At 38.2% G+C, this 23,704-nt stretch overlaps 1 protein-coding gene across 1 annotated transcript in view; it reads right to left on the bottom strand.

The window, feature by feature from the left end:
* DGKQ (diacylglycerol kinase theta) overlaps positions 1-18,235 on the bottom strand; it is a 111,425-nt gene extending 93,190 nt beyond the window's left edge. The window contains exon 1 of the mRNA XM_075207986.1: positions 17,633-18,235. Coding sequence (XP_075064087.1) covers positions 17,633-17,933 — 301 coding nt within the window. The 5' untranslated portion in view covers positions 17,934-18,235. The remainder of the gene's footprint in view (positions 1-17,632) is intronic.
* Positions 18,236-23,704: the final 5,469 nt, after the last annotated feature.

Raw genomic sequence — 23,704 nt, 5'->3', positions numbered from 1 at the left:
GTAAGGGGGCAGGCAAGCCGGCAGAGACTGTGTAATTCTCTAGGCACTGTTCTCAGGGGCAGGGTGGGCTGGGGGGCATCTGCCAGCCCTCCCCTAACTGTTCTGCTGGGAAACCTTGGGTCTTTGCAGTTATGTGAATGTTACACGTACCACCTACCTAAACATTGTTGCAGAACAAGTACACCCCTTCATGGCAATGGTATTTCCTGAGAGCAGTGCCCTCTTTCAGTAGGAGAATGCGCCATGCCCCATTGCAAAAATTGTTCAGGAATGGTTTGAGAAACAAGGAAAGGTCTGTATAATTTACCAAAGCTCTGTAACTGGGATAAATAAAAAATGCCCAGAAGGTTGAATTCAATGTCTACCCAAGAGATCACACCAGGAGAGGTATAAGAGGTGAGAAGTGAACGCAATTTGAGACAAGTGGGCTGCTAAATAAAAGAATTGCATATCTGTAATCCATCTTTTGACTCTGGAAATGCGATGTTTAATTATGTTGGAGGACATTCTAGCTGCACTGTTCTATTAATATCCAAGCCTTATATTTCATTTTACTTTACAGCAACCACCACTATTTTTATATACATTTTATTAAGTTTTTCAAGCAAATAACGTATTACAATAGATTACCATATTTTAGTTGTAGTAACAGAACAAACATTACTACAGGCAATACTATAAAAAAATGAAAAACAAATATTTGGCAGCTCTGTGATGGTAAGCTGTCATAACACCAAATGGAACAAACCACACGCACACGCTCACACACAAAATAGGGTTTAGGCAAAGGACTGGGAGAAATTAGGAAACGCATTACTGGAGGGTGTAACTTGTTTGCAATAAATGCGTAAGTGTTCTTTATTCTCAATAATTGGCAGCAACCACTGTTTACCATCTAAAGACTTCTGAACTTTTATCAGACATATTTTAAATACCTAAAGCAAGTTTCTAAAGGGAGATTGCCAAATGGCTGGCAAGCCCTTTTAAGAGGATTTGATCTTATGAAGAGCATTGAATCTCTATAGCAATTATAAGCTACGTTATAAAGATTGATTATTCTGGGATTGTGTGTACCTCGAGTTTTAAGATCGTTTGCCTCATGACAAACAAACTTATGATTGAGACATTAAGTTGCTCATACATGCCCACTTTTAAGATTTCTCCCCCTGGGAGATCCGGGGGAGAAGTCATGTGACACGGGGTAGGAGGAGGGCGTGGCGACATTTCGCGTCACCATAGCCCCGCCCCCATTATGGGAAAGCCAAAATTCACAGCATTGAATGGTGGGGGCAGAGCTTAATGATGCGATTAAGCACCACCCCCTCAATTATTCACTCCCGTGAATTTCGGCAAATTTCTGGAGTTTTGCCTACTCTTCTGGGAGTCCGGGAGGACTCCCCGAAATTCGGGAGCCTCCCGGGAATGCCGGGAGAGTAGCCAGGTATGAAGTTGCTTCGTTAAGACTTATGAGGTCCCTAATTATTTGGTATGTGCACTAGCTCCCACTTAAGAATTATTGAGCATCTAGAGACTTCATTTTTATTTATATTTTTAATCATAACAAGTTTGAGTTTGTAGTTCAGAACCTGAACTAATTTAATCATTTTATTATAAATCTTTGGATGATGTTGCATAGTTTGAATCTACAATATTGTATTTGTGAAGTTTTTCACGTATTAAATTCTAGTTTACACAAATTCACAGGTGTGCAATGTCTTTAGATTTTTAAATATTTATTTTTTGCTCCCAGATTGATTCATAAATCATTACAGATATTGCCTGAGCGCTGTTTTTTACACTTTGGGGCAGAGCTATGAACAAAAATCAGCGTTAATATTACTGCAGTAACGATAATAGTGCATGGCCTGCGTTGATCTTTAGAACAGCGCAGAGAATTGAATCTGCCCCCTTGAGTCAGCAATTTTCTTTGGCAGCTGCTGCGAAAAATTAGACAGATTAATTTTAGCGCCAGAAGAGGGTTATTTTTGTGAGATTAAAGGAGGGTGTATGTACCGCCAGAAAATACATCAATGGCAGTCTGGCAAGCTCAAAGCTGCATGATCAAACACGTGGCGCATGCTCCCCGTGGCTGCAATCCATTTGTTCTTAGCTAGAAGTGCTGCCTCTAGCTGCAGCAAAAAGTTTGGTAACTAACTTTCTGAATTGTGGAGATTGCAGCGCTCTACGACCCTGTACATACAGGTTTGCAAAAACAGCACCTGTAAAAAGTGAAACCTTGTACTAAGTGCACTAAGTGCTAGTGCTTGTGAACGCTACAGGCAATATTAAAATTGCTGCAAAGCAAAGTGAAAGCTTATCAGACAGTAAGTGTGTGTGTGTGTGTGTGTGTGTGTATGTGTGTGTGTGTGTGTATGTCCATTTATTTACCTAAATATTTTACTATCAGATATCAGAGTGTGTTTAGAATGCTTGAAGAAAGCACATTAAAATATAGATTTTATGTATGACTATGTAGCCCTGTAGGCAAGTAGATGTTTCACATCCAATTCTGAGGCTAAACACTACCCTATTAACCATGTTACAAACCTCAGTGACAGTTTTTCTGGGTTAAAATTTAAAGGTTGGACAGATGTTGGTCAGCATAAACCAAGACAAGTATCTTCAGTCAGTGATAGCTGAAGGTCATGTTCCTGGCAGATTTTGATGACAAAATAAAGATGTATTCTTGGTCTCATGATACTGCAGACAAAATAGGAATAGGAAAAAGAATGCAGTCCTTCCCCTTTACAATTGTCTTAATTAAGTGCTAGATTTTTTAAGTAGTGAAAATAACAGTTAGGTGACATGCTTTAAGTTAGTCATAAAAAGCAACCACAAGTTTTATTGCTCTTTATATAATTCCTTAGCACAACACTTAGAGAGAATGATGACAAAGAAGGGATGGAGGGAAGAAAAACGTGCTCTACTCCCCCCTCTCCCTACTCTGACATTAGCTTGTGTAAGCACCTGTGTGCACAGGCACTCCTTTATCCCATAGAGAACGCTTTTTGAAACAGGATTGGAAGGAAGACACAGATATATAAAGGCCCTGTGCACAGAGCCCAATGTGGATGATTCAAGCCTGGTGATTAAACACTAAATCAATATTTTATGTCAGTTGAGCACATTGATTCCAAACCTTTCATTGCACAATGGGCACCTAATTTATTTGCAATCTGGATGAATGAGTATATGGGGTCCAACACAGGGTAAAGATATCCATGAATAGAATTGCAATAACTATTGAGCCATTATAGTTTATTGAATATAAAGAGAAGAACAAATTGAGAGTAAAGAATAAAGCAATCAATAACAAACAACATGAAACAAAAAATAACATATACAAAATAAAATAGAGAGAGAATAAAATAAGACATAAAAAATACAAACAAAATTTACAAAAAAACATTAACAAAATAATAAATATTTCTGATTAGTTTAAATAAATTCTCTTTATTATAACAACTGGCACATATCTTTGAGACCCCATATTCACTTCTCCCCATTATTGTAAGAAGTGTAGACATACATAACAATGTCATAGATCACTAAGACAGAACTAAAATGCTCTTGGTCCACAGCTGATTTATACAGCCACTGCGCAAGTACTCCAATATATTCAATGATCATGTGTGCACAATGATTTCAAAACATGCAAGAGAGAACAGAAGGAGATGTGAGAGACAGAGGTTAGAATTAATAAAGACTGGTTTATTTTCTGCTCCTCCTGAGTGTTTGGGATAGTTATCCCTAAAGTCCTAATACACACACTAATCATTTACCGACTTCAATGGAAGGACTGTTATTTTATTAATATCTTAATTCACTGATTTTTTTTTCATATCTTCTCACTTTTTATTGTAATATTTTGCCTTCAGATACTGGTATAAACTTAGACTGACATATGTTTCAATATATTTATAATAAAAATGATTTTATGATTGTTATTGGACCGAAGTGTCTCATAAAGCAACCTCTAATCTTGTGACTGATCTCATAGGACAAATTTTGTGTCCCTATATTTAGTTTGGAGAGCATCCCTTAACATCAAAAGTATTTATACATTTTTTATGTAATGAATAAGTGAGGAGTTCATTCTTTGGAGCGGACCTTTATTCTTTTGCTTTGTGCTCATGACACAACTGTCACAATTTAAGTAATATAATTTTATACAATTACAAATTCAAATATAAAAAGGTAAACAGTGACAGGGTGGTCTTCCTCAGCCACCCTGCTCCACAAAGCTTTATGGGTTTCACTAGTTACCAGCAATTAGTCATCACTGACTACAACTATTAATGCCACTTGACCAAACCATCCAACCCAAAGCTGTAAGTGTCAACTGCACACCTGGAACAGCTTATACTTTTGGGGCACTCTGTTGCTGCTGCAGAACTACTTTGGATGAATCATTGGAGACCACAGGCAGAGAACAGGCTCAGGTTGCTTAATCAAAACAACTGCCGAACCGAGATGAATTAAAGCGTAAACTTTATTTTGTTGGTCACAGGAGCACAGCAGGACAGACGTCGCACATCATCTGTGCACGATGGTCAAGCTGGATACTTTGACATTTACTATAGTGCAATGGGGCATGTCTGTCTCACTGTCCACATGCAGTCAGCTGTCAATGGGCTTAGCTTCTTCTCCACAATGGTGTCTGGTAGGCTGGATTGGGAGAATTAATCAATAGATCTCCTGCCAAGACTTACTTCCAGGGCTTGTTCTCTTGTTCTATCACCTCCTCTAAGCTAAATGCAGCTCCAGGAAGAGGTCCAAATCCCAGGAGTGCAGCTAAGATCTCACAGCAGCTGGAGTTCAGTTCGTCTTAGAAGGTTTAGAGTAGTCATAAGACGCTCCTTAAAATAAGCAATAAAATTTGCAAAACAAATAGTAACACAAATTGATTTATTCAAAACATACAACCCCTCCAGGCAGCTCAAAAAAGCATCATTAGTAATTTGATCCATATCTACAAATATAAAAATTGTAAGGTTGAAAAATAAATTATTTATAACCTTATCCTAAAAAATTCAAAACAATCCTTCTAAGAGCTTGTACCTGTAGGCGTTGAAAAATGTCTGTTGGAATTGTAGACACAGTCTGGTATTTTGTCCTCACTTTTAACAGATGCTCAAAAAGTGAAGTCAAAGCCCCACTTCAACATATCAATCTACATACAAAGAGTATTGTTATATTATTTGTATTATTTATTTGTAAAGCACCAACATTTTATGTAGCACTGTACATTAAGGGGATGTGAAACAAATAACTAACATGATGTAGTAGGCAAAGACGATCCTGACCAAAGGAGTTTCCAATCTAACTAGTATGGGGAACAATTGATACATTAGGTAGTGGAATAACAATTGTACTGCTGGTGCACAAAGTGCATGTGGCTACTGTAAGGCAGAAGCGTTATTAGCCACAAATATTAAAGCAGCCACTAACGGGTGGGATTTCTGTGCCACTCACTACCAGTGCTGTGGTATAGTTGGCATGAGGAGTGGAAGATAGAGATATAAAAGATCCTGAACACATAGGTAGGACACTTGTTCCCCATATTCACAGAAGTTGTGGCAGAAGCTGCTGCCGCAGAGATGACCAGAGGAGGAACAGAGATGGAAACAGTTGAACTTTCTGGGTCCAGCAGTTGAACTGAATAGAACCCTGATATTTTGTATTGAGCGTTAACATTCATCAACACCGCGGGCAATGCTGAAGTTGATGCAAAGTGAAGCAAACACTCCTGCATACATTTTTTTTTTAAACTATCAAACAAATCATGTTTACCAGTCTTTAATAACATGAGCACTAAGGAACAATATCCTGAATATAAATTATATCAAAGGAATCAAAATTCTAGTACATCAATACTGACATTGTAAATTCTATGACGTCTAAAGAATGACATGCAGATGCCAGTTTGAAATGGCGACCAGGATCTACAGTCAATCTATAGGCACAGATATAAACACAATCTTTCCCTAACAGTCAAAGGGGGATGTCATTGTATTTTAAATTGATTAAAATTACATCACTGGTTTGAAAGCTGGCACAGTCTTTAAATGAATTATTTAACGGTAATTATAACATTATATCATATACATATATAATGTACAGTTGTAAAAGCCAATTTCAAACAGCTGAATAGTGAACTTACAATAATATAAATTATATAGACTCTTGAATGTCAGCATTCCTGAACAACTAGCTCAGTGGTGGGCAACACTCCGGTGAGCCTTCAGACCCTGCCTGATCTGTCTTTCTCTGCTTATAAAGCAGAGAATAAGAGTGACGAGGAGCAACCAAATTCAACATAACGTCACCTACTCTGCAAAATGGAGGGAGCAGAGCCGTAACTAGAGACTTTAGTGCCCTGAGCAAGAAAGAGCACTGGCACCCAACCCTATCTTGTTAGTTGTAGGTGCCCTTTCCCAGCCGCGACAAACACTCAGTATTGCGCCCTGGGAGATCACACTTCCCTAATTACAGCCCAATGTGTATAATGAATAAAAAACAAAACAAGAAAAAAATAAATTCTAACAATAACTAATGTTAGCTATTCCGGTCTCTTTTTAATTTGTGAAATTATGGATAATGTGGCCCTTTAATTATTTAAGTTTTACCATCACTGAACTAGTTAAACATGGAACTTAAAACCTTCTCAAAAGCTATATTGTAGAGGTAAAAACAACAGTAAAAAAATTATCTACATCAAAGCTGTTCAACCAGCAACTTGTGTGTGTGTGTAAACGTATAGCTAGCTGCCTGTTATGCACAAGATAACATAAAAGCAGAGAGATCCCTAGGCTAATAAGTGCAGCTGTAAAAGCAGTGTTGTGTGTGTGGGTATGAAAGCAAGGGTTGAAGCCCGTCTAGAAGTTACTAAGGAGCCCCTTTATTCCTAGCTAAACCCCTGATTGGACACAACCTTTTTTTACATTGCTTGGACACGATTTAAAAGCATCCTGGTGCCATCTCTTGTCCAGGTAAACGACGTACACGCACCCAGTCATCTGCATGATGCAAAAGAAAACGCGATTCTTCAGACCAGGCCACCTTCTTCCATTGTTCCATGATCCAGTTCTCGCTCTCATGTGCCCGTTATAGGAGCTTTCGGTGGTGGACTGGGGTCAGCATGGACACTCTGACCAGTATGCGGCTACACAGCAAGATACAATCTACTGTGTGTTCTAACCTTTCTATCATAGACACCATTAACTTTTTCTGCAATCCAGCTATAAAGTGCAATTTTGCACATTGGCAGTGCAGACATCAATAAGTGTAGATAGATTTAGAGTAGGGAGAGGGGTGCGTCGTAGGTCTATTTCTTATCATGCAGGGTCTTTACCGGAGATATGGCTTTAATAAACAAACCTGTAAAATGCTTTTTTTTTTTTGCTTTTTTTTTTAATAATTTGTTCTCTTGGATGGTTACAGGGCTCTAATAATTAAGAAATTAAATCTAGGATACCCATATGACAGAGTTTCGCAAGTCTATTAATGTCATTATATCTCTCCTTTTGCATGCAAACCAGTGGCGGATCCAGGGGGGGGGGGGGGGGGGGAGGGGCGATCGGGGCGATCGCTCCCCCTAGCAGGGGCTTGCTGCCGGCGGCTGCACACTGTGCAGGTCCGTTCGGCAGTGATAATGTGCTGCCCGGCTGCTCTGATTGTGTTTTAAACACAATCAGAGCAGCGGGACAGCACATTATTACTGCCGAACGGACCTGCACATACTGTGCAGCCGCTGGCAGCCTTAGAAGTTAGAAAGGGGGGGGGGCTTAAATCGCCCCCCCCTATATCGCCCGGGGTAGAAAAAATTTCTAGATCTGCCCCTGATGCAAACTGGTTTAAAAAGGTTAAATGTGTCTATTCTTAACAATTCTATTAACCTACGTACATCGGGGGTCTAGAAATCCAATAGTCAGCGTTCCTATTTAGAGATTGCCTAACTCAAAATCATGTACAAGCCCTACGTATAACATTCTGTTAATGAATATGTTAAATTTGCAAGAGGAAATATAATATTTAATGTTTTTTATGTTAAGTGAATAGACGAATAAAAACAGCAGAAGTATTTGTTGTGGTCGACCACAGTACAAATTCCAATGCTTTATTACTAAAGGCTTCAAAATGCAACTAGAAAAGGAAGAACTTAAGTGAAAATATGTTTCATTATTTACAGAAAATTATTTTTAGATTAAGGACTTGGGGGCACATTTATCATGTATCGGGGAAAGTGAGAAATACTTATCAATCCTTATCGCATGGATAAGGATTGATGCATTTCTCAAATTTATGAAAAATGGAACACAGAGACAGCAGTTCCGAAAAACTGCTGTTTCTGTGATAAAAAAAAACACCATACTCACCACTGCCTCTTCCGTCGCGCTGTCTCCCGATCTCCTCCTCTTCGGTGTACTTTCTCTTCTTCATGCAACTGCGCATGTGCCGTCCGGAGAGCTTGAGGCTGTGACAGGGAGGGATCACAAGATCACTCCCTGTGCATGCGCTCTCCGGAGCAGAGCTGGACATACCGAAGAACAGAAGTTTTACCAGCATTTCCTATGATGTAACTTCAGCTTCAGCTGGCGTACATTAACACAACAAGTTCCCGAAAAAAACATTTTTTCGGGACTTGTTAGATTGCGGCCAGGAGCAGTCACCATTCTGTTGAATGGTGACTGCTCGCAAAAACGATCAGGAGTGCAAAGCAGCAGATAGATATCCATGATATCTGCTGCGATGCACCTTAAATTAATTTGCGGAGTGCACATCGTGGCCTAATTTACACGGTAAGTGCACGATAGTGCACTACCGTGCTTTCTTAAATATACCCCTTGGTTTGCTATATGTATTTAAGCATTTTTCATGCTCTTTGAGCAATCCAGGAAGTTTTGACTGTCAAAGAGTCAAATATTTATGTTTTATTAGTTTAGGAGCTATTGAGTGCCACAAAAGTCATGGTCTACCTCACCGACCGTTTACAAACATATACATGTATTTATACAAAAGGATGTCTAACCCACCCTATAGCATGCTTATGATGAGCCAATAGAGGTGAAATATATAGAGCGCCAGTACTATGGAGTGTTCATCCAGTGTTTTGTAGCAATAAACGGTGCACGGCTATCCACTGCTGATTAGTATCTGAAATCCCTCAGCGGCTGCAAGAGCTTAAGCCAGTATGCTATATACATATCAATCTGTAAAGTAGAATTACTGTTTTATATTAGGTTATGAATATAGTTGTATTATCGTTACTAAACAGATTTTCACAGGAGTGCTTTCTCTCTTTTTGGGCTAATGGACCAGTAAGGCATATTTGCATTGCTAAATGTGTAAATGATAGCATTAACGGAAAGCGCCAATCATACAAAGCTTCTTCCACCTTGTATCAGTCTCTTGCTGAGATATGAGCAGCTCAACATATCACAGCTCAGATACAATAAACTAATGATAACGTCAGCATGTACTATGGCAAATCTTTGTAGAGTCAGGATGTAGACTACAAATAAATATGTCCTATGCAATCAAGTGATTTGCTGCATAAAAACAAAATACAGTAACATTTTGCCTTTTATAACAAACTTCAAACAGCTGAAACATAATGTTTACTGTAAATTTTTCAGCGCCGCAACAGTAAGTTTAAGCACTCCATCAGCATCAACATTTACTTGAATAGTGCCAGCAAATTCCATAGCGCTTTACAATTGGGAGCAAACACGGTAATAAAATAATACAGACAGAGGTAAGGAGGCCCTGCTCACAAGCCATGTAATAAATTGTTAAATAATAAGGCTTTAATAATGCTATCCAGCAGCAAAAAGTTCTTTGTTGATACTGAGTCTGCTATTTTTGGTTATTATATCAACAAATGTGAACAGCTGGAAGAGACAATGAACTACATTGCAATGTATGCATCATCATCAGTACAAACAGCAAATCAAGACTGCTACTTTTATATCTCAGAGACTTATTAGTCTCATACTACAATGGCCACTTACCACACGCTGAGGAGTTAGAATCTTACAAATGGTTCGGGCTGCAGACAAAGAACCACCAACATTTGCTAGGTTTTGGGGAGGAGGAGTGGGCGTTATAGCATCATTTTTAGTAGTGGGAGGAACTCTACTTCAGCATATATTGCAGATCACAGTATATGATTAACATCCATGCAAGAAGTGGCATTTCACATTCATTTCTTAGTATATTATCAGGAATGCTTGTAGAGACAGAAATTACTGCAGGACGGGAGGGTGTTCTTTTAAACCGTTTCCTCATATATGACTACAGGACGTGTAATAGAGATGTATTTTATTACCACTAACAATGTGTGCAGCACATTACATGTTTGTAATAAAGTCAGACTAGGGACAAGGAACAAAAGCAGAATCAAAAAGTTAAGCACAATACAACAAGAACTTAAGTGGATGACCAGTCCAAGTGTGCCACAGGAAAAATGTTTTAGAATGAAAATATTATTATTATTATTATTACCACTTATTTATATAGCGCCACTAATTCTGCAGCGCTGTACTGAGAACTCACTCACATCAGTCCCTGCCCCATAGGGGCTCTAAATTCCCTAACACAGACACAGACAGACTAGGGTCAATTTGTTAGCAGCCAATTAACCTACCAGTATGTTTTTGGAGTGTGGGAGGAAACCCACGCAAACACGGGGAGAACATACAAACTCCTCACAGATAAGGCCATGGTCGGGAATTGAACTCATGACCCCAGTGCTGTAAGGCAGAAGTGCTAACCACTTAGCCCCCGTGCTGCCCACATATACTGTCATTTTACATACACAGCAATCAGCCACAACATTTAAACCGCTGAAAAGTCTTGTGAATAATATTGATTATCTTGTTACAACATTTTTACTTTTGGAGGTTTATTTATTTTTTATTTTCTTTGAGTTCATTAATGAGGATATCTACTTACCATATATAATTTTTTGGTTACAATACACTATATTAGAACACAAATACATATTTTTCCCCAGTAAAAGCCTGCTTTTATATAATGTTGATTAAAACAGACACTTGGACAGAGATAAAGCACAGAGAAGTCAGACCTATGGAGTTAGTATGGTAATGTCACGGATGTCATGAACACCAACCAGGCTATTATTTTTATTTTAAAAACAGTGTCCCTAAATATTTTTCTTCCTATAAAACATCCTCTCCAAAAACAATAACACTTTATAACTTCAATAGAATTATATGTCGCTGGTCTGGTGAAGTATTTTCCCCATAGAAAAACTATGAGACTTTTAGGGGCATATTCAATTACCTTCCCAGATGATGGCAACGCGCGGCCACCTCCTTCCTGATAGCGCTACACCGTAGATTTCCCTTTGCACCCAATAGGGTTGCAAAGGGAAATCTGCAATGTGGCGGTACTGTAATTGCACTTTATGTGCGCTGCCAAGCGCAGCCGCAATACCAGAAAGTAATTGAATATGCCCCTTAGAAAGAAGATATGGTTAACTGGATTTTGTTTCAAAACCTTGTAATCAGTTAAAAAAAGAAAGAAAGATAGGAAATAATAACGGTACTGTCATTTGTATAGTTGGTTTGTGCAAAAGATAAAGCCTGGCAGTGATGATGTGATCATTGCCAAATTTCCTAGAAATCAGCAATGGGACACATGGCAGTTTTTAAGGGCCTCATGTGCGACTCTTAGCAATGGACCTTCAAGCAATTCTATTTGGTGATTTTAAAATCAAACAGGAATCCCACTTTGGTTACAACTGGAACCCATCATGTTATTAGAGTATTTACACATATTCATGCGATCTAAAAAATGGGAGAATATATGCTGACATTTTTATATACTATGTTTCGCTGTTTTTGGGGTTTTTTTTCCCTCGATTCCCATTAAACGGATGAGTATTTTAGATCATTATATCTTTTAGTGAGAGATTGCCTCTATATAGTTGTGTATAGTGCCACAGTATGTTTATTATATGAGGTATTTTAGTTTCTTTTAGTTATTTTGTTTACAATAATACACTGTTATACAGTGTGTCGTATACTTATCTCTGGGATATTTTGATACCGATAGATATTTTCTTTGTTTGTAGTTTTTATAGGTATTGTCTGAATGTATTTATTACTGGTTCAATAAAAGTTTTTTATAAATACAATCAAAGTTATAGAGAATGTGAATTACTTTGGGAACATATTTGTTGTTCTCTTTAGACTATATAGGTATGTAGACCAGTTTTTGAAGTATTTGTGCACTGCGGACACATGGCTAAATTAACAACAGGTGTAAGTTGTTCAATTAAATTAAACTGAACTATATAAAATGACCTCTAAGAAGAATTTGAACTACATCTCTGATGAAATTGCCTGCTGGCGATGAAACGCGTCAGTCCGGTACTTTAACAATCTTATTTCTTGCTGTGAATACGACATATCTATAACCTAGCAGATATTGGGCTTTGTTGAATTTTCATCTGGATAACTAGGAGAGACATTTTAATATTCATGTGAGGCTGTACCAAGCTACATAGGAAACAGCCTCTGTGATCTGGGGAAAAGACACACAGACGTGTGCACGGAGTCTGTGCAGGATTGGAAACTGGACACAAGCACAATTGTATTCGGGGAAATCATTCTTGGCAACACTTTCCAATTAAGAGTTCATAAGAACCTTCGTGAAGGAATAGGTCTAACAACATACCGCTCTTCCAGGGATCTGGTAAGAGACTTTATTCAACTCTGTACCATATGGATTGCCATCCTCTTGCTCAATTTCATCTACTTATTCCAGTAAACAATTTTGTTTTGCTAGTCCATACTCTCTACTCCATCAGTAATATTCCCCATAGGATCGAACAGGATTGATTGGTCTGAATCACTTACAAACATATATTACTATTGTGACTCTTAACATTCTGCCTGACATCTGGATGAATCCACATATAAGATAAATTTAATATATAGGTGCACCTATTGAATCACTTGTTGTGTTTTTTTATATTTCAAGGTGTAAGTAGTTTTTACATCTATTGTGTTTTTTGATTAATAGATTCACGACATTATGTGAGGTTATGTATTTTTTTTAACAAATAAATATTAATTATTGAGATTTCCTGCAGTGTACAAGTAATTCATTAGTGGCCTGAGTTTCCATATATATTTTATCATTTTGAGGATGCAGACCTCACGCATTGGTATCTCATAACCACTGCCATTTTTAGCGCCAAAGGGAACACTTTTTCTTTAATCTAAACAACAGGTTATAACATGCTGGTTGGTGAGCGAGAAGAACTCACTGCTCCTTTACAGAAATGAGAAAAATACTAGAGGACCACAATAGAGCCCTCAGTGGCTGTATGTGCTCCCTTTGCCTACCACTAATATCAATAATACTGAAAACAACATTTAATAATTGACAAATAAATCTAGTAATGGCACTAAGCACTACATAAAAAAAAAACCACAATACAAAGTGACAATACGAAATATCAAAAAGTTAACAATAAAGTGCAAATCTTTACCCAATCCAGTATTCTCAGACAAACCTTGAATCAATAATCTCAAAAAGAAAAAAATGTTCAAAATCTCTCATATCAAACATGTGGCATTTCGCTCATGTGGTACAGATAGGAAATAGGCGTTTCACAGATATCTTGCAATAGAGTTTCTTACGAATCTCAGTGGATTTCTGCGAGAATCTTCTATAGATAAAATGGCATTCTTGCTTTTCCGTATTTCTCCAAATGCCAAATTATAAAAATACTACATAGTGAAATACTGCTAGAATTTGGTAAGAATTACCAACCATTACCAATTACCAATGTATGGCTACCGCAGTTCTTATAATAAGTATCTGAGTCCATGTAATAAACCCTGCATGTGTAACATACTTATGTATAAGCATTTACGATGTATGATCCTGAATGAATATAGCACATTTATTATTATTATGCTTTAATGTAATCTTGTAAATTCCGTCATTTAATTCCGATATGTATGCGATTGTTTTTCTTTTCTTTTTGTTGTTTAGTATGTTTATATCTTAAAAAATTTCAATAAAAATACTGGATTTAAAAAAAAGAATTACCAACCATATATAGACAATAGAATAAGAAATATGGATGAAGAAAAACTGCTAAAATATAACAATGTATTATCCCTAAAGAGAACAATGGGACTTGTACCAGAACAAGCTGACAAATAAGCCTTGCAGAGTCTCCAGAGATGTAAACACCCAGGTCAAAGAGTTCTTTGATGTGATGCCAACTTGTCCACACGGTATGAAGTCCTACCAATCAACGCGTTTTGAACTTTCTAATGTCTTTGCCCGGGTGGGGAGGACAAAAACTACAAACTCCATATATAAATACATGGGAACCAATTACAATGTCCGAAATTGGTGCTAATAGTAATATGGCAGCTATGTTTCACTGCTATTCCCCGTTATACGTCCAGAATCACCAGTAGTAAAGTTTGTTCCGGTACGAGTCCCATTGTTCTGTTTGTGGATATGTGTTTTAATTCATTGTTATATTTTAACAGATTTCTCCATATTTACTTTCCATTGTCTGTATATGGTTGGTAGTGGTTACCACATTCCAACAGTATTACACTATACTATATTTTGTATTGTCACTTTGTATTGTGTTTTTATGTATTGCTTAGTGCCATTACTAGATTTGTTTGTCTATTTTTTTTTTTTTTGTTCAAGCAGGGAAGGTGGTTCCGTATTTCTAGCAAGGCAGCTTCCCACTAGTGGGTTAACATAATTTTGAACATTTAATATTTATCTAACTGCAATGAAATTTGGACCTGTCATAACAACATAGCACTTTATTACTCTGGATGCCCACTTTTTCCTTTAAAAAAAATATATAATTTTAGTTCCCTTACTAATATACATGAGTACTTAGCTCTTCTAGCTGCTACCAAGGTGAAACAACGACAGTCCCAAGGTTAAAACAGACGCAGGCTGACAAGAGGCAAAGGGCAATATTATCCCCAGGCCACTGTCCCAATATGACTGGAGGCCACCGTACTACTACATTTGTCAGAATAAGTAAAGGCCTTGGTTGCAGCAAATGATTTTTATGGCTGTGATTGGGCAACAACTAGCTATACATATTTATTTTGATAACCCAACAATAGCACCCAGGCAGCCTTAATTTAAAAGATATGCATCTCTTAATTTAAAAACTGTGGGCAGTGCACAACACCGCATTAATTTGGACATAACAGAGGCTACTTAGAAGCTGACAGAAAACACCCCAATCTAATGGGACATTAGGCACTTGCATAGGAGGCAGGATTAATGGGCAAAAGGAACCACTGGAAGGCAAAAAAGGAAGACAACAGTGAACACAGGGAAATACGTACCAGAAGACTTCTGTAGTAAACAATAGTAATTGCACATGATATACTGCTCTCCATTGGCCATTATTACATGACACAAACATTATTATTTGCATATTACACTGTTTTGAACATTACATACTACATTCGACCAAAGCCATCTTAACGCACCGGCCCCTGGGGCAGTTACCGGGGGCCCCACGAACATAAGGCCCCCCTATACACTTGCCAACTTTTTAGTATATTTATTCCCGGAAATTTATTCAGAACCTTCAAACCCTCTTTATTAAAACGTTTAGGTGGAATAATCTCCTCACTATCAGCTGTTGTCTGTACATGCGATCTTGCTGATGCGAATATATATGTTGACCTTGAAAACAACATACACGTACTAATGGTACTGTACAATTAGTACATGTAGGGCCCCAGTCCACTGCTTTGCCCGGGGGCCTATAATGCTGTTAACACAGCCCTGTATTTGACTGGACGTTATCAGTGGGATTTTACATGTTCCTGAACATGATCAATGGTATATTCCTTCTTACCTAGCAACAATAAACATTGCTTCTACTGGTCCAAATAGCTAAAAGTTGCCAACTTAACACTACATATAAAAGCCAGCTCAGGAGTATAGGGCATTTGTGCGACCATTTGCCTCAGAATGAATCACCACAAGCTCTACCTAATTAAATACTTGGACCGCACTAGATTAAATCCTCTGTGCCCATACAGGGTTATGTTTAAAGTGTGGCTTATTAGAAGCCTGTGAACCTGAATATTTATTCAGTGGAAAGACAGCAATGACCTGGAGCTGAACAACATCGAAGCTGTCGTCTGCCAATTAGCTCACCCATGGTGGATGAGCAATTAATCACAATATGCACTAAATTTGGAGATCATTTTTTGCAATCTGCGCAAACGGTTTTCATCATAAGGAAAAGAGCAGCACAACTGCTGTTAAGATAATGATCAGCCAGTTACAAAGTAATTCTGAACACTAACTGAAATGAACACTATTATTATTGCAAAGCAAACATGCATTATTTCATTTAGTATTTTCTGTTTGTATTTAAATACCAACATGTTGTTTTGCTGACCAAAAACAGAAAACTGTATGCACAGTGTCCAATCCATATTGCCAAAATGACAACTGTTAAAAATGTAAAGAAAAAAAAAAGGGACAAATATGAGAAAAATTGAAATAAAAAAAATAAAAAATAAATAAAAAAAAAGGAGAGAGAAATAATTATCTATGGATTGATGCCTAATTTGTACCTTATTCATTTATTGACAACTAAACATGTAATTTGTTAATTGTATTGAATCAGTCAACAAAATGAGCACTTCAACAGATAAGCGTAATCTGATCATAGCTATGAAATAGCAGATTTGCCACCATATGGTTTACTACATTGTTTTACTGCGATTTATTGCTTGCAAAACAAACAAAACTGTAAGTGAAAATGACCTGTGGAGTCTATTGTAAAAGCTCTGTAATGCTCAGACAGTGACATGACAGCTATGAATGTGCAAGATTCTAATCATCCTGCTAGTCAGAGGAAACATGTGTTTTATAGATAATATCATACAATTTATACACATAGTAGATCACGCTGTAAAAAAAAAAAACAACTGAAACCACAAGCAGATACACATAAAATTCAGTGAGGATACACATCAGGAGAAGTTTAGGGGTTTCATATATGACAGACAGTAGCACCATTCAAGGGGTGGCGGATCAATAGCCATACAATTACACACAAACAATATGCTGCATCCAGTTTATATACATTATTTATTAACATTTAAAAGCCTATGTCGAGTAGTACTATGTAGTATATATGTACTGAGTACTTGTTGCCTGGGTAGCATTGGCAAGATGATGAAGAATCCCTAGATGCTCTGATTGTATGTGCCAAAATGCCCTTTCTTCGTCACAAGACGTCCTTCTCCAGGCTGAAGAACTGCCATTTAAAGGTTTGTTCAGACATTCTATTGCATTACCTGTCAGCCACACCTCTGTCTATCCAATGACAAATCGTGATTGTAACAATGTCAGCAGCCGCAATTAAAATGACCATTAAAGGTTACCAATTGCGGACAATAACAGCCATATATACTACAATACGTCCCTCATATTAGGATACCAGCAACCAGCTCACGGTCACCTATACATAAATTTCCAAAGGTTTACTCATTAGGAGTGGGTGTAACAATATGTGTGAGACATTATAATAATAATAAGCAGAGTATTCCGGGTCTGCACAGCTCCTTACCTTCACACTGGAAGCCAGCCAGACCCCATATGAAATCCGTGCAGTGGTGACAGAAGGTGGGCTTGGTGAGGGTGACTTTTCTGAAGGTATGCCCTGGAGAAGCAGGGGCTTGTCTCAGCTGCTGGTGTTTGCTGCCAGGTGAAGAAGGGCTATGTTTCTGCTGCTGAGGTGGTGTTCTGCTCATGCCCCCCAGTTTGGGACTGGAAGATGGGCTGCTGCTGTTGCTGCTTCCTCCTCCACGGTGGCCCAAATTCCCAAACCTGGATCTAGCTCCGTCTGCAGCCATCTCTCTCTCCTGCATAGAGAGAGAGACAGACAGAGAGGAGGGCCCAAGGAAAACACACGCAAGGCAGACAAGGAAACGTGCAAGAAAGAAGGGGAGATTTGGGCACAGTGTCTGGCAGGATCACAGCCGCAGCAGGTAATTAATCCGTGGGGTTTCCCATGGTGACCACATTGATTGAGTGACGATGAAGGTAAGAAAACATCTCCCTTCCTAAGTAGTAAGCACAGACTACAAGAAAAACAGCTAGTAAGGAAGAAAGCTCAAGTAGAGCTGTGTATGTGTGTGAGTGTGTGCTCTGGGCTGACCACGCTGGGCTGTGACTACAGGCCCCGCCCATCCCTTCAATGTGCAACACACACTCACTATCATACTATTCGCTGCAGAGATCAATGATCTTTAGCAGCCGTTGAAGCTGCGGTAAGCGAAAGCTCCACGGGCACATGATGTATCTGCCCTCAAGTGGATACAGATAGTGACTTATATCAGTTCTGCATTTACATTGCTTCTCAGATGATCTCCCATCTTTCTCATGTAAGGATAGTAGTCTCTTACATTGAGTACATTTAAAATGTGTTTTTACGTTTTGGATTTAGTTCCACTTTAATTAGAAATTAGGAAATGGGACATCTGCTTAAGAAATGAACTGACACTGGTTGACATTTTCCCACGGACTTGACTTCTTATTAGCTAGAGGTGTTTTCTTTGCTCTTGTTGCTTTTAGCAGGTTTGAGCTACTTTTGGCCATGTAGGAAAATGGTTAAAGAGCTTTGCTCCCATTTAAGATAAGTTGCTTAGTGCACACCACGATGACATAGTACATACACAATTTCATATTATGGAGCATATTTATTATCAACCACTTTTTTTCCACAATCATTTTTATTCCCTATCACAATGATAAGGAATGAAATATTGTGAGCATTTATTAAAAGTGTTCTGCCAGGACAGCAGTTCGCTATGTCCTATGTCATTTTATGGTCACCATCGCAGAGTGGGCACATTGCAATAGTGACCAGAGGGGAGAGCAGGTAAGATGCGGTGAGGGATCCAAAGACCCCTCTAACACAATGTTCTTTCTCTAGGTTTAAAATGGCTAACGCCATCGGGCACAAGTTCCAAAAATCTCTGATTGATAGAAATCTATGGGGACTGCTTTTGCGTTTGAAGACACATTGACAGCAGCAGATATCTGCAATACCTAATCATAAATTAACACAATACTTAAGTATGTGTCAGTCCCCGGAAAAATGCTGTTTTCAGGGGATTTTAATGAAACATTTGATTGATAAATATGCCCCTATGGCTCCAATTTTGCTGCCGTCTACCACAAAAGACGGTAACCCCAATATGATCTTATGATCTTGAATTGAATGGTAAGAGCCCTGTCTATGGAGGTTTCCGCTACTAGCTATTGCGATAGTTATAGAATAGTTTGACATCTGGGAACACTTCTGGAAAGGGCCTGATAAACCAATAGGCTGGGACCCGGAGGGGGGGGGGGGGGGTGCAACGCCAGCAGCATGTTATATTTTTTTATTTTTACTGCATGCCCCCCCCCCCTTTGCACTATCAATCCCTCCTACCCACTCCTCCCCTCTTCTCCCTCCTCCTTCCTCACTCACTGCCTGTCGGGTGTGATGTCATCATCCCGTCCCGACTATGTCAAGTGAGGAGCTGCAGTGAGAGGAGCTGACTGCCAACGGAAGAGAAGAAGACAGGTAAGTAGATTTGTGTTATGCAGGGGGGGACAGAATGTGTTCTGTGGAGGACAGTGTGCAGGGGAGTCATGAATTGGCCGTTGCGGTGTGATTAGATGGTCGGGGTGTTCATGAAATGGCCGCTTGTGGGTGGGTATGATCTCTGTATTGTGTGGCATTCATGAGAATGCTCTCTCAGAGCCTAATCATTGAGGGTTTGTAATGTTTGTACATTTTCAAAACAGGACACTAACATTCCAGAAGACAGCTAAATGACAGCAAAGCTGCAAGAACAAGCAAGAAATAACAGCAAGAATAGGTAAGAGAATCTGTCTAAATTTGTTTGCAGGAAAATACTCCTGAATTTTCCTTTGATGATTTAAGTGGGGGGAGCTTGATACAGCTGTATTAGCCTAGGGCGGCCAGAGCCCTTAATCAGGTCCTGCTTCTGGAGTTGCTAGGTAATTTCCAAATGATTCTGCTTTTTCATGTTGCCTGGGCTACTCAACAGCGTTAATGAGGTTTTTTAAGTCACATCAGTAGAGACAATGGTTAATTCATTTGTTAACATTTTTGTTAATATGTTTTATATGAAATTAGTGATTTTGGTGATTTTTCAATGTCTGTAAACTTTTATGGGAGATTTGTAATACTGGTGATTTATAGTTCAATGTGCCTTTAATACAGTCAGTGATGAGGAAATCAACTTATAAATAACTTAAAAATAGTGTTTTTATCCATTTTTCTACTAACTAACCTTTAGTATATGCCCACCTTTTTTGTTTATTTTGTATATGAGAAACAAAACTTGACCATTACATTCATAAATATAATAATATTTCACAAACATTTGAATGTGTTTTCAAAACATTTTGTTTTAACATTTCAAAGTAATTTTTTTTGTTCTTGCAAAAAAAGTGATACGGCTAAACTAATGTAAGGACACACATGATTTAACACTACAGTAGATGGACATGAGGAGGGTCTATGAACAGCTAGGTCTTATCAGATCCATGAGTAGGCCTTCCCCCACTTCTAATATTACTTTGAACTTAGGAGCCAGATAGACATTTTGGGCCTGATTCATTAAGTAACGGTAATTCGGAGATGTACCGTATTTTGCTTAAAATCGCTCTGCAAAATTCAAAGTTTATTAAAAACAAAAGTACATTACAGAGTTTTAAGCTGACAGAAGCAGACGTTTCTGCTTTGCAATACAGTGTGGTCAAAGCTTTAAAGGGACTGTACACTTTCAAATCACTTTTTTATTTCTGCAAGCATGGGTCATTTACAAATGTGCAAAAAAGCGCTTCCACCCTCTCCCAGATTATTTGCCATTTGGGGATGTACTTAGTTTTATAGCTGGCCATATTGGGCAATTCCAAGCTAAATGCAGACTGCGACTAGGAAAATGTAAAAAGCAGATTTAATTTTGCAAAATGATACATTGAAGTAAGGTTCAAGGGGTTGAGTGTATGCGGTTATGCAGGGGGTGGGTGGAGGCGGGGGTGTTCCATGGCCTACATATGGCTGCAGGACCTCCCAGCAAAAGGAATTGATTTTTACAGGTGTTCAGGAGATGCTTGGGGGAGTTATCTTATATCTTTTTTTTTTTTTTTACCTACAAAGCACATTTGATGTTGTTAAATGTATTTATGTGAAGACCCATCTAATAAATTCCAGCACATAAAGTCACACATATAATAAAGACAGTTCTGTTGTCAACTCTCGTGACTAATTAAATATAAATTAGGCGTAAATGAGCAAAATAAACACATTTAAATGGGGTGTTGCTAAAGTGTTAGTAGTCTAGACTTTCAAGTAACGGCTTTTGCTATTTCCACTATGCACATTTACAGCAAGGATTGCAATAATGTAAATGTATGTGCGGTATGTTCCCAAACCTGGTATGTTTACGATAGGTGAATACGTAGGCACATTTAAGCAAGCAGAATGTATTGCAGGGGCGCATTTTTCCATGTTTGTAAATAGCTCTTAATGTCTGGAAGTTCCTTTAACTGCAAAATTCTGAGCACTTTATTTATTCATAAAATATTTTAGTACTAAAAAATAACATTAAAAGTCACCTTTCTGTCCTGGATACATCATATACAGCTGTCACATGACTATTGATTTGAAAGGTCTAAGACAGGTGTCAAAATACCTCAGGTGGGTTGTTCCAGAAATGGAGAGCCCGGTAGGAGAAGGCAGGGCATCCAGATTGAGAAATTAATTTAAGAACAATTAGCACTGTTCTTGGATTAGATCCTAGTTGGAAAGTGCTGGATATTTGCCCAGGAAGTATTATATCTAGTGTAAAATCATAAAAAATCATAAAAATGAAACATAATTGTTAATTAAGCTTATAAAAATAGTTTGAGCATAAAGTAATTAAAAATAAAGCACCAATTCACTTTTTTAAATTGCAAAAAGTTGACACTGGTAATAATAAAGAAACTTAAAATTCAATAAACAAAAGTTAAAAAATTAAATGCCAGAATATCAGTCCTCAGGTGTAATTCTTTTGATAAAACAGCTCTTTGCAGCTTCTTAGCTGGATTTGGGAGATCCGAACACAAATAAAGAAAAGAATCACAGCCACAATGCAGATTGCTCAATATACTTTAGTACAATGAATGAAGCCTCATATTAATGTACAAAAGTAATCTGCTTCTCCAGAAAACGTTTTTGATTCATAGCGATTTTCTCAACTGGTTAGTGCTGGAAGAAAAGCTGCCATAATACCAGCATGGAACGGCATCCAAAGGATCAACAAAGCAGCTTGCAGTACCAAGATGTGACGTTTAAGTTTTTATCATTGCCCCATCAGGAGTGTGCTTCTTTTATATTGTTTTTAGCTTTACTAAAATGTGTACATTAAATATACCTTTATTTGATCCATGGTACCTACAGAAGGGCAGAACACACTTTGGATATATGGGGATATAATTATCCATCTAGTCTGTTCCATTCCTACCCATACCAACATACATCACTTGCCCCTGTAGGAAAATTTGGGTAGGAGTCTGACAAACAGCACTAGCCTCCCAGGCACCCTGTTCTGCAATTTTGAGAGCAGAACGAGGGCATTGGTGGGTTGTCAGCTGGAGCATTGCTGGCCTCCCTCAACCTCGAGGCCCCATAGCTGCTGCACCCACTTGACCCACAATTGTTATGCCCCTGTATCTTTCTCTACGCAATCAGTCAGCCTGGCTCAGGCCACTAAGGTTGTAGACTGATGGAGAAAAGTTACAGAGATTATGTCTGCAATGTCTGTAAAGACATTTGTTCAAACAATAAACCAGTAAAGCTTTACACTTCATGCAAACGAACAAATCCAGATTTATTTTTTAATTTATTTTTCATGCTCCTTACATCCTACCTAACATTAATGTAGCATACCATGATTCAATGCCAAATTGGGACTATTCCAATGCCGGATAGGAACTAGGGAACAACAGGCCTTTTTCACAAATCTAGTCCTGCAAGCAAAATAGATAATCATTATGTCTTCTTTAAAAGTATATTTACCATAAATTTATGTTAAACTTGTTTTTTTATAAAAGGCTACTCTAAGATTTGTGTAATCAGAATAAGGGGCCTATTTATGAATCGGTTTTTTTGTGAAAATCCTCCGAAAATGGGCGGACAACGGACAGACGCACATTGAAGTACTGTTTCAATTTTTTAAGAGGACATCACAGCAGACATTGTAGACTGCTGTATTACTCAATTTAACAAGTTCCGAAAAACAAAGATTTTCGAAACACGTGCCTGATGGCTAACGCCAGCTGAAGCCTATGGGGAGACCATTGCAGTAGAGGGATCATCGGATCCCTTACCGCAACTTACCTGCTCTCCCTACGGTTACTATCGCATAGGTGGCCACTTTGTGGAGACCATAGAGGACATAAGACACAGGTCTTCACAGGAACAGCAGTTTTTCGTGACTGCTGTTCCTAGTGAAGATTTTTAATAAATAGTCACAATACTTTAATTCTTATCTTTGCGATAAGAATTGAAAGGGAGAGTGTTGAAAATGTGGTTGATAGTAATATGCCCCTAACTCTCTCAAGAAGCACATTTACA

The sequence above is a fragment of the Mixophyes fleayi genome, chromosome 1 (assembly GCF_038048845.1).
Source record: "Mixophyes fleayi isolate aMixFle1 chromosome 1, aMixFle1.hap1, whole genome shotgun sequence".
Lineage (NCBI taxonomy): Eukaryota > Metazoa > Chordata > Amphibia > Anura > Limnodynastidae > Mixophyes > Mixophyes fleayi.
The sequence above is the reverse complement of the archived record's forward strand: the minus strand, read 5'-3'. Positions and strand labels throughout refer to the sequence as shown.